This window comes from Spermophilus citellus, assembly GCF_964194105.1.
Source record: "Spermophilus citellus genome assembly, chromosome: 8".
In the NCBI taxonomy this organism is placed as follows: domain Eukaryota; kingdom Metazoa; phylum Chordata; class Mammalia; order Rodentia; family Sciuridae; genus Spermophilus; species Spermophilus citellus.
This window is the reverse complement of record NC_138189.1, coordinates 148474517-148485865: the sequence shown is the minus strand read 5'-3', so window position 1 is coordinate 148485865 and position 11349 is coordinate 148474517. Positions and strand designations below refer to the sequence as shown.

Genomic DNA, 11349 nt, shown 5'->3' with positions numbered 1-11349 from the left:
TACATGATACTCTCAGAGCAAATTATGTAGAATTAGATCATTTTCAAAGAATCAATTTCCACAACTTCAACTTCCCTAAGGACTCTTTCCTAAAATCGATGTATCTGACAATGTACTTAAGTTCCTAATAGTCTTTTTCCCACTTAATAAAAGAAAGCCATTGCACTGACCTATCCCAAGTACTGCTATGAACATGTAAGCCCCTCCTGAGCCACACAAAGATGAATCTTCTTAATAATCCACTGGGCTCTCATAAACCCAAAAGACTTGCTGAATTTGTCCTCTATAAATTTCTGTTCAGGATGAGCCTTTGTCTTATTTTTGGCTAGAGGAAAGAAGAACATTTTTATCAAATCATATGGTCAGGTTGCATATCAGTTTTGTTAGTTATCTTTTCATTGCTGTGACCAAAATACCCAACAAAGACATCTTAGAGGAGCAAAAGTTTATTTTGGCCCATGGTTCCAGAAGTTCAGTCCATGGTTGGCTGAGTCCATTGCTCTGGGCTCAAAGCAAGGCAGAACATGATGGCAGAAGGGCGTGGTGGAAAAGTGCTGCTCACTCCACAGTGGCCAGGAAGCAGAAAGGAAGAGGAAGGGACTACAGGAAGATGAACCCTTCCAGAGATACCTCCAGGGGCCTCCCTCCTCCAGTCACACCCCGTCTACCTACAGTATCACCCGGTCAGTCCGATCAAACTACGATGAAATGATTCGCTTACAGCTCTCAGAATCCAATCCTTTCATCCCTGAGCATTCCTGCTTAACAAAGGAGCTTCCAAGGGACACCTCATAACCCAATCATAACATTCCACCCTGGCCCCCAAAAGCTCATGTCCATCCCACAGTGCAAAAGGCAAGAGTCCCATAGTCTTAACTCTAGCGTTGACCAAAGGCCCAACTCCAGTCTCACCTGAGATTCAAGGCACACTGTTGGCTCTGAGCTCCTGTGAAAATCAAAAGTTACATATATCTATGTAAAATGGCACAGTGTAAGCATTCCCATTCCAAAGGGAGGGACAGGGACATAGAAGGGATGGGGCTAAAACAAGAGCAAAACCCAGTCAGGCCAACAGGTCCCAGAACTCTGCCTATAGGATCTACAACACGTGGAGGTGAGATGTGCTCTCTAGAGGGCTCCAGCACCACCCCTTTGGCTTTGCCAGTTGAAGCACGTGGGCTTTCTCCTCAGGTAGCGATTTTTCCCAGCAGACAGTTAATGTTGCTGGCAGCTCTCAGTTCCTAAAGTCTCCATTCCGGCTTTGACTTCACTTTTACAGTTTCGCACGTTACTGTCTCAGGGGCATCCTTTAAGGATTCGGAACCTGTTACACTTTGCCTGACCTCCCCAAGCCTTCCTTGGAAATCTCAGTTGAAGATTCCACGACCCCTTGAATTGCCACCAGTTCACACAGTAGTCAAGACCCCTGGGATCAGGGCTGCAGCAGCCTCTGAATGACTGGGCACTTTAGCATAGTAATACAACTTCCTACCACTCCTCCCATGCAAGCAAGGAGTCCCAAGGATCTCAAAGGAACTTTTCCCTTCTCTATCATTGAGGCTGCAATGGCTATGGTATTGGAGATTCTTTCCTATTATCTCTGTGCAAAGTACTTAGCATCTCTTTAGTGGCAATAATCTCTAACAACCATACCTTCTTTGCCCCAGTTTTACATGCACTTTTCTGGCCAAACTGCAAGTTTTAAAAAATCCTTCATCTCTACTTTCTGTTACAGGGCAGAGGCCTTCCACAAAACTGAGACAGCATGGAGGACCCCTTTTCAAACCCCAGTTCTTGCAATAACACTAGAAAGATTTTAGACATGTTTGTTCAGAATAATAGGCATGAGTTTATTAGAAGGGATAGGAAAGGGGAAAAGGAGACACTCTCAAGGAAGACAGTGAGCCCTCTCAGAGGAAAGGGACAGTATGCTCTTCCTGCCCTCCAGTTTTATTGGGATAGGGTGGAGTTTCCAGATTCCTGTCTGAGTCTAGCTTTGACTTTTGACTGGTAGCATTGGAACTGCATGGACTGCCTCCAAGAGAGGACAGTTTCATGTTCCTAGGAGTCTTTTTTTTTTAATTTTTAATATTTATTTATTTATTTTTAGTTATCAGCAGACACAACATCTTTTTTTTTTTTAATTTTTTAATATTTATTTTTTAGTTATCAGCAGACACAACATCTTTGTTTGTATGTGATGCTGAGGATCGAACCTGGGCCGCACGCATGCCAGGCCAGCGCGCTACCGCTTGAGCCACATCCCCAGCCCTCCTAGGAGTCTTTAAGGAAATTGATTTGCCCTGTTTTTACTTCAATTTCCTGCTCCCTTAATCAGTCTATTACTAATCCTTTAAATACTCCTCAACCAGCTTTCTTTGAGAGAATATTGCTATTTTAGTAGCCCAGGGTGATGGGAGATTGTTATAGCATCAGTGATAAATGAGGGTTCAAGCCACTTGATCTTGAAACAGAGGTTTTCTTAGGGGGATGTAACTATGGCTGGAGGAGGTTTTAACATGCCAAGCCCCTGTCTTCCAGGTGCTTATCCATCAGATAAAGCTCCCTATGGTTTTCAGTCACCTTCATTTGTCTCTTTCCTGCTGATCCATTCATGGATGACTGGCTGCCTGATACTTTCTGCTCCCAAGTCTCACAGTTAACCTGGCTAAAAGCTTCCAGAAAAATTTATGCCACTGCTTTAAAATGCTATCCTGCTTTAAAATTCCCTCCAATTAGTCCTTCAAATTTAAATTCAGCCTCATACAAAGTCTCAATGTAACAAAATGTAGACAAGTTCTTTGCCAGAATGTAACATGAGTAGCTTCTAATACATTTCCCAATAGAATCCTCCTTCCCCTCTAAAACCTTGTGAGCACAATCTTCACTGTTTGCATTCTGGCCTTCTGAGCTCCCATCAGAACTGCCCTTGAAGCCCTGCCTACACCGTGCTAAAGCTGCTGTAGCCTGTATCTCCAGGTTTTTCCAGACTCCTCCCACAAATCATTTCCAAAAGCTTCTGAACCATATGGTCAGGTTAGTCATGGTAACAACCCCACTCCTGGTAGCAATTTCCGTGTTCGTCAGTTTTTCATCACTGAGACAGAAATACAGGACAAGGGAGACTCTGAGGAGGAAAAGTTTATTTTTTCATGGTTTCAGAAATTTAGTCCACGGTGAGCCAACTCTTATTACTCTAGGCCCAAGGTGAGGCAGAACATCATGATGGAAGGGCATGTAGGGTTCGAGTTGCTCCATTGATGGTGACCAAGAAGCAGAGAGAGGCTAGTGGGGAAGGGGCCACAGGGAAGATGAACCCTCTCAGGGCACTCCTCCAGTGACCCACCTTCTCCAGCCACACTCTACATGCCTGTAATTACCACCAAGTCTATTCAAGTTAGAATGGACTGATTAGGTTACAGCTCTGGACATTCCTGCATCAACACAGAACTTGTGGGGGGCACTTTATGTCCAAGCCATAACACCTGTCCTGCTGTTTCAGGTTTGCCAGTTTAATTGGTTCTGGGTATTGGAAGGCAAGGGAAATGATGGTCTTCACTTCCAGACCTGGTCAGATGCCATCTCCATGCTCAATTCTTTCCTTTCATGGCTCTGTGGGGGAGACATGTTGCCACAGAGCTCCAAGATGGGAGGAACCTATTTTCCTCAATCACCACCTCCTCACTTTGGGGACTCTGATTTTAAAATAGTTTTTATTACTGACTGCAGTGGTGCAGGCCTGTAATCCCAGCAACTTCAGAGGCTAAGGCAGGAGGATCACAAGTTCAAGGCCATCTTTGGCAACTTAGTGAGACCCTGTCTCAAAATAAAAAATAAAAAATGTCTGGGGGTGTGGCTCAGTGGTAAAGCACCTCTTAGTTTAACCCCCAATACCAAGAAAAAAAAGAAAGAAAAAGAAATAATCTTTTTTTTAAGAGAGAGAGAATTTTTTTTAATATTTATTTTTTAGTTTTCAGCGGACACAACATCTTTGTTTGTATGTGGTGCTGAGGATAGAACCCGGGCTACACGCATGCCAGGCAAGCGCGCTACCGCTTGAGCCACATCCCCAGCCCCAAGAAATAATCTTTTATAATGTTAAGTCATTGAGATTTTGGAACTTATCAGTTCTAACAGTTAATACTATCTAATAGTAAAATTTACCACTTATGTTTAATAATTATCCAAATGTGTCAATATTCAATACCAAGAAAAAGGAAAAATAAAAATAAATGGCTTTTTATTATCTTAAGTCATCAAAATTTTGGAACTTACCTGTTATAACATTAATACTGTCTAATAATAAAATTTATTACAAAAGTTTAATAATTATTCAAATGTGTATATATTTGTAGCCTCTTGATCAATTATGTGCTTATATTAATAATTCAGTGAAGAAGAAAAAATATCAATTAGAAAAAATATCACTTAAAGTGAGAGGAAAATAAAGTTTCAAATTATATACTTTAAAAGTTCTTTGTTGTTGTTGTAGATGAACACAACACATTTTATTTATTTATTTATTTATTTATTTATTTATTTATTTATTTATTATTTATTTATTTTTATGTGGTGCTGAGGATCAGACCCAGAGCTTCACACTTGCTAGGCTAGAGCTCTGCCACTGAGCCACACCCCCAGCCCCTATATACTTGTTTTTGTTGTAGATGTGTATCTGGTGTTCAGTAAGATTTTTAATTGTTTTTCAGAATTGGTACATATTATTTATACAGAATGATGGGTTTCATTGTTGCATTTTCATATATGCATAAAAACATAATTTGATCAATTTCATCAGTAACTTTCAAACATAAAAATATATTAGGCTAATATCTGGGAAACATGGAAAGGAAATAAATACAAGCTCAAAGAGAAAAGACATAACTGTCCAAATGTTAAAAAAAAGTACATGCTCATCAATTTTAAAGAATGGATTTGAAAGTTATACTTCAATTTCACTGGATTCACTTACAAGTAATATTTTTATTTAACATTTCAGTTTAAAATGTCACTATACCTTTGCTATTATTTAAAAAATGAAAAAAATAGATGCCAATTCAAGACTTTGTGAAGAATGCAGTTTTTGACGATTATTTTAGGGAGTTTTCAAGTAAAAAATTTGAAGACTGATGGGAGAGTGGGGTGGATTGCAGACTTTGGTGTTAAGTAACCCTGCATCCAAATTCTGGTTCTGCTATATATGACTGGACAGGTTAGGTTATCCCAAAGGACAACTTCTGCTTCAATATTGAGGTGAAAATACATGTACAGGCTCTCTGGCACTAACCCACTCTTGCCAATTAAAAATCTTCAGTACTCATAAAAGGGAAAACCTAGCTACTCAGGTAAAAATTAATTAAACAGATCCCATATTTCTGAAAGTGAGTGAAAATTTAGGTACAGATGGGCAAGAACTTTATTTGGGAGAGAAAGGATAATTTTAGAACATGTAGCATGAAGCAAAGGAAGAGGTTCTGTCACGTGGTGGTTCCTGGAAGGGATCCTGCTTTGGAGGACACTAGGGGGGTGGCGAGGCTGCTTGTAAAGGGAAAGTGAGAAACAAGCTGGCTTTGACTTGCCTTGGCTCCAGTTTACCATGCAATTAAAATAGCTCTCAGGCCAGCTTAGTGGTAAAGCTCTTGCTTCACTCATTCAAGACCCGGGTTCAATGCACAGCAACAGTAAAGCTCTCAAAAATGTAAAGTTGCTCCAAAATTTGCTTTTAAGTTAGTATAATTATTTTATGTACACCAAAAAGAGCAGGCACTGTTCAATCCCCTTCTCGTGCTCCACGGTCCCTCCTATTTTAGGACGGCCCCGAAGGATAGTTAACAAGGTCCACAGCCAACTCGGTGGCATTGCCTGACTTTTCTATCACTTCTTTAGGCACCTTGAAATTCAGACTCGTTACTAGAGTTCTTTTATTTAAGAAGGGATCAGAAAAAGTCATAAGAGAACCATATTTTGAAACAAACAAACAAACAAACAAACAAAGCCCAGCCAGTATTGGGAGGGATATAAATTGGTAGGCAATCTCTAAGAGGGAGAATTTAGCAACAGTTTCCAAAAATTTAAGTGTATTTATTGTTTGACTAGCAATTTCACTTTCAGAAATTTATCCTACAAATATAATCTTTGCACATGGGCACAAAGATATCCACACTAGTACGCTCATTATTTTATTTTGAGTGACACAGGATGAGAAACAACTTAAATATCTATCAAGAAAAAAACAAAATGTTTTTGTTTCTGAGGACGCCCAGATCTTGAGCATGCTAAGCAGAGGATCTACCATGGAGATACACTTCCAGTCCCTATGAATGTTCTAGTGTGGCCACAGAAGGGAATTCTAGGAAGTATAACAGTTGATAAAGAATAATAGAATATTCTCTAAGGAATAATAGATAAGAAATAATCTCTAGGGGGCATTAAATTAAAAACAGCAAGGCACACACTTTTGCTTCTAGAATTCTACCCTTGGACTAAAAAGTAACCTGCATATGCCTGAACATATCTCTAAAAGTATAAATAAATAACATCCAAATTCTGGTTCTGCTATATATAATTAGGCAAAGATAAATAAAAGTGATAGTGTTGGTTATATCAGGGGAGGAGAACTAGGTGACTAGAGGATTAGGTGAGACTTTTTACCCTTAATCTTTTTCGAATTTTGTGCTATATGTATTTTTTTTAAAAAAAGATTTTTTAAAATGTGATGGACCTTTATTTTATTCATTTATTTATATGTGGTAATTAGAATGGAACCCAGTGGCCCACACATGCTAGACAAGCGCTCTACCACTGAGCCACAACCCAGGCCCTATATGTCCTTTTTTTAAAGAATCTTTTTTTTTAAGTTCCTGAAGTTCACAAGATAGAGAAATATATTGCAGTGAGAGATCTTAGCATCTCAAGTACCACGGAGAAGACAATGTTGGCTTGAAGCATTTGGTTTTCTCTGAAGACAAGGAGTTCGGCGTCTCAGTGCAGCTCTCCTCGGGCTTTGGGGCGGTGGCTTTGAGGCCGGCATAACCAGGCCCCTCTCTTGGCCTTCAGTGCTGCACCCCGGGCAGGCGCGCCCACCGGGGCCGGAGACTGGCGGGACCCACCCGTGCTCAGACAGACCCGCTGTCCAGACGCAGCTGGGCGAACGAGGCCTCCCGTCGGAGGCCAGCAGCTCATCACCTAGAAGAGACCGAGAGGCCGAGGGCCGTGGTTCCGAGCGCAGCCTGGAGAGGCGCAGGGAGAGCGGCGGGCAGCGCGGCGCAGCTCCTCGCCGACTCCCCTCAGGGCCACTCGCCCACGTGGAGGGTGGGGAGCGCGAGGCGGAAGAACCGGGCTCCCGGCCTCAGCTCCCGGGGCTTCCACGTCCATTCTGCGGACGCCGGCGGGGGCTCTGGGAGGGCGCAGGCGGCTTCTCCATGGGCGCGCGGCACTGCGCCACCCGGGCTCTGCGGCGACCCTCGCGAGTCTCCCGCTGCTTAGTCCCGGGTCGCGCTGGTCCCATGACTGTCCCTGGCACACGCTCTGCCTTTTGCATTCAAAATTGCCACCGTCCCCTTTTTCCTGCGATTGGCTCTTCAGGTCCAGGCCCGCCCACTCGGCTTCGGGACCCTGTGAGCGCGCGCAGAACTTGTCATCCCTCCTTTGCCCTCAGCCTGTGCTGTCTCTCTGGTTGGGTTTCGTTGCTGTTCTCTGTGGTTTTGTTTTTGTCGCCGGGCTCTACTTCCTTTGCTTTTTCCTCCAAAAGTGACCAATTAAGGAAACTTTAACTTTGAAAGGGGAGGGGGGACCCTGTGGGCTGCATTTACGTGGTTCACACCTGGACAAGTAAAATGTGCATCTTTTGACTCATTTCGACGCCCAGGTATCATACAGGTGATCGGGACCGGGACGCCCCTAACTGGACGGGATCCTTGGCCCCCTCCGAGGGCGATCTAGGCTCCCTCGCTGCCCGCTCCTGTTCCCCGGGTGCTGGGGACGGCTGGTTCCTAGGCGCCCCGTAAGCTCGTGGAGGCGGCTGGGAACTAAGTTGCTTATTAATTCATTTAGTCTTGACCTACATATGGTTGAATAATCACAGGGCCATCTGTCCTGCGTAATTAACATGCAGAGATGAAGAGATTTCTCTCCACCTTCTGGGGACCGCGTGTGGATCCTGCGGAGCGGCCGGATGACTCGCTGGGGTCCTGGCCACCGCTGCTGCGCGAACCCGCGGCCAGGGGGAGGGTGGTGTGGGTCTTTACACAGGCCTCCTGCGGCGACCTCGCGGTTTCACCAGCCCGAGGCAGGCTCGGCGGAGAGTGAGCAGTCGCACGTTGGCTCTGGGCTGGGAGGGAGGAGCAGGTCTCCTCCGAGGCCTGAGCGTCTCCCTCTTCCCAGGGACCTGTGACGCGGCGCCGCCTCCCGGCGTCCAAGTGCGGTGGGTTGAGAAGCTGTCAGCCGAAACCACAAACCCTGGTTGAAACCTTCATGACCAGGAAATCCCACTTAATGGTGTCAAGGACCCGACCAGAGCGCTTCAGGGCTCTGCTGAGATGGACGATCCGCAGTCCTGCCAGAGTGTTAGGGACTTTCCCACATGCTATGTCACTGGAGCCTCACTGTATCCCTGTGAGGCAGGCAACATAATCTCTATTTTGCAGATCGTGGAAAATAAAAGAATGAATAAGCAGCTTAGAGACGTGGGAGGCTGAGGGAGGCCACTGCTGTTAAGCAGAGCCCGGAGGAGAACCCTAATCCGGGTCTCCTCCTGCAGCTTGCTCTCCAGTACAGCCCCCAGGGCCTTCCTTACATCCTCAGTGACAGTACATACGGCCTGTCCCTTTGTTCGTAGTGTGGCGGCAGCTGCATTACAACCCTAGGAGTGCAGGGCAGCCAGGGTAGCCCAACAGACATGGCCAGGATCCGGCAGGAGGCAGAGGACCGTGGAAACTAGAAATTTTGAGTCCCCTTCCCTTCTTTTGAGTACTGGGGTTGAAAACACGGTGCTCTACTCCTGGGTTGCACCCTGACCCTTTTATTTTTTTGAGACAGGGTCTCCCTAAATTGCCCAGGCCTTGAACTTGAGATCCTCTTGCTTCAGCCTTTGAGTTGCTGGGATTGCAGGCACCAGCTCCCTGCCTCCCCTTTGTCTTTCAATTGTGCACACCACATACTGAAGTCTGCCTCATAGAAATGACAACCGGTGAAGCAGTCTTGAACAAGACCCAAGTTTCATGGAAATAGAAGGGATACCTGAAAGAATTCCCCACGCAAAGACACTTCGCCGGGAGAATTCCAATTTTATTGCAAAAAGCTGTGTGCTTATATAGAACTAAGGGGGAGATGGTAGGGCTTAGATAAATGGCAGGCCGCCCGTTTATTGGCAAGTTCTTCCAGATATCAGCTCCGCAGCCCAGGAATTAGTTCTTATTGGGGCTAAGGTTCCCCGCCAGCGAAATTTGAAATTGGCGCCGAGTTCACACGGGAGGGAACTTTTCACGCCACTGCAGAGAAGAAGAAGGTAGGAAGAAGAGGTCCTTAGGCGCCATGTTGGGTTTTTTTCTCTGGGGTACGGCTGCCGTTTATACTTTTCCCAACAATACCAACAGAGTAGAGGCAGGGGGTCATAGTGGGGAGGGGGGGGCATGGGGAAGCACCCAACACCTGCCTGCAACGCTGTGTAATGCATAAATAGACTAGAATGGACCATATGTCATTATAATGCACTAATTGAGATAATAGCAATTACAACAACAGAAGGAAAATCGGCAGAGCAAACAGATTAGGAGGGGAGAGAAGGGAGGGAAAGGGGAGGTACTGCAGAATGAGACTGATCAAATTACGTTAAATGCATTAAGAATATGACACGATGAATCCCACTACTGTGTATAAGGCACCAACAAATTTTTTTTAGGTTTTTTTTTTTTAATTATTTAACATGTTAAAAGAATTTAGTCAAAAAGACCAAAACCCATGTCATCATCAGACTCCTCGGATTCTTCTTTCTTTGCTTCCACTTTCTTCTCCTCAGCTGGGGCAGCTGCTGTGGAGGGTGCAGGACCTCCTGCCGGTGCTGCACCAGCTGCTGGAGCAGGCCCACCAGCCCCTACATTGCAAATGAGGCTCCCAATGTTGACATTGGCCAGGGCCTTTGCAAACAAACCAGGCCAAAAAGGTTCAACATTTACACCAGCTGCTTTAATGAGGGCATTGATTTTATCCTCCGTGACGGTCATCTCTTCATCGTGCAGGATGAGGGCAGAGTAGATGCAGGCCAGCTCGGAAACAGAGGCCATGGTGCTGACTGTTGGGCGCGGTGCTAGTCGCCAGATGAAGTGAGGGCCTCACCCCAACGCGGCCTTAGCTTCTGGGAAGGACCGAGCACCTTGGCGGCACCTGAGGAAAGCACCAACAAATTTTTTAAAAAGAACAAAGTTGAAGACTTTGCCAATTTCAAAACTTATTCAGAAGCTATGGTAATTGAATCTGTGTGGCACTGTCATACCGCTCACTAGTCATGTAGATGAATGAATGGGATAGACCCTCTAGGAGTACACCTTCTTTTTTTTTTTTTTTTTTAAGAGAGAGTGAGAGAGGAGAGAGAGAGAGAGAGAGAATTTTTAATATTTATTTTTTAGTTCTCGGCAGACACAACATCTTTGTTGGTATGTGGTGCTGAGGATCGAACCCGGGCCGCATGCATGCCAGGCGAGCGCGCTACCGCTTGAGCCACATCCCCAGCCCCCTAGGAGTACGTACACCTTCAATATAGAGAAAATTGCTTTTGACAGAGTGCTAAGACCAGTCATTGGGAAAGGACCATCTTTCAACCAGTGCTGTTGGAAAAGCTGATGTCCACATGCAAAAGAATGAAGTTGGGGATTCCACCTCTTGGGTCCCCTTCTTCCTCCGGGAGAAGTCTTTTCTGCTGTCCTTTAATAAATTTCTAATTTCTACTCTGAAAAAAAAAAAGTTGGGGCTGGGGATGTGGCTCAAGCGGTAGCACGCTCGCCTGGCATGCATGCAGCCCGCGTTCAATCCTCAGCACGACATACAAACAAAGATGTTGTGTCTGCCGAAAACTAAAAGATAAATATTAAAAAATTCTCTCTCTCTTTAAAAAAAAGAATAAAGTTGGATACTTACTGTAACTATTTGCAAAAATTAACAAGTGGATCAAAGACCTAAATGTAGGAACTAAAACTATAAAACTCTTAGAAGAACTTAGGAAAAATCTTCATGACCTTGGATGTCTCAATGATTGTTGAGAGCCACAGTTTAGTCAGAATGACGCCTGGCATTTTTGCCAGAGGGAATGGTTGAAAGGTGACCCTGCTCCAGGATTAGGGCGGCTCTGGGATTAGG

The 11349-nt window shown here is 44.7% G+C and overlaps 1 protein-coding gene across 1 annotated transcript; it reads right to left on the bottom strand.

The window, feature by feature from the left end:
- Nucleotides 1-9888: 9888 nt before the first annotated feature.
- Nucleotides 9889-10394, bottom strand: LOC308654557 (large ribosomal subunit protein P1-like). Its single transcript, XM_081304155.1, has one exon. The coding sequence runs from the start codon at nt 10278-10280 to the stop codon at nt 9936-9938; it is 345 nt and encodes a 114-aa protein (XP_081160281.1). The 5' UTR covers nt 10281-10394; the 3' UTR covers nt 9889-9935.
- Between the last annotated feature and the right edge of the window lie 955 nt (nt 10395-11349).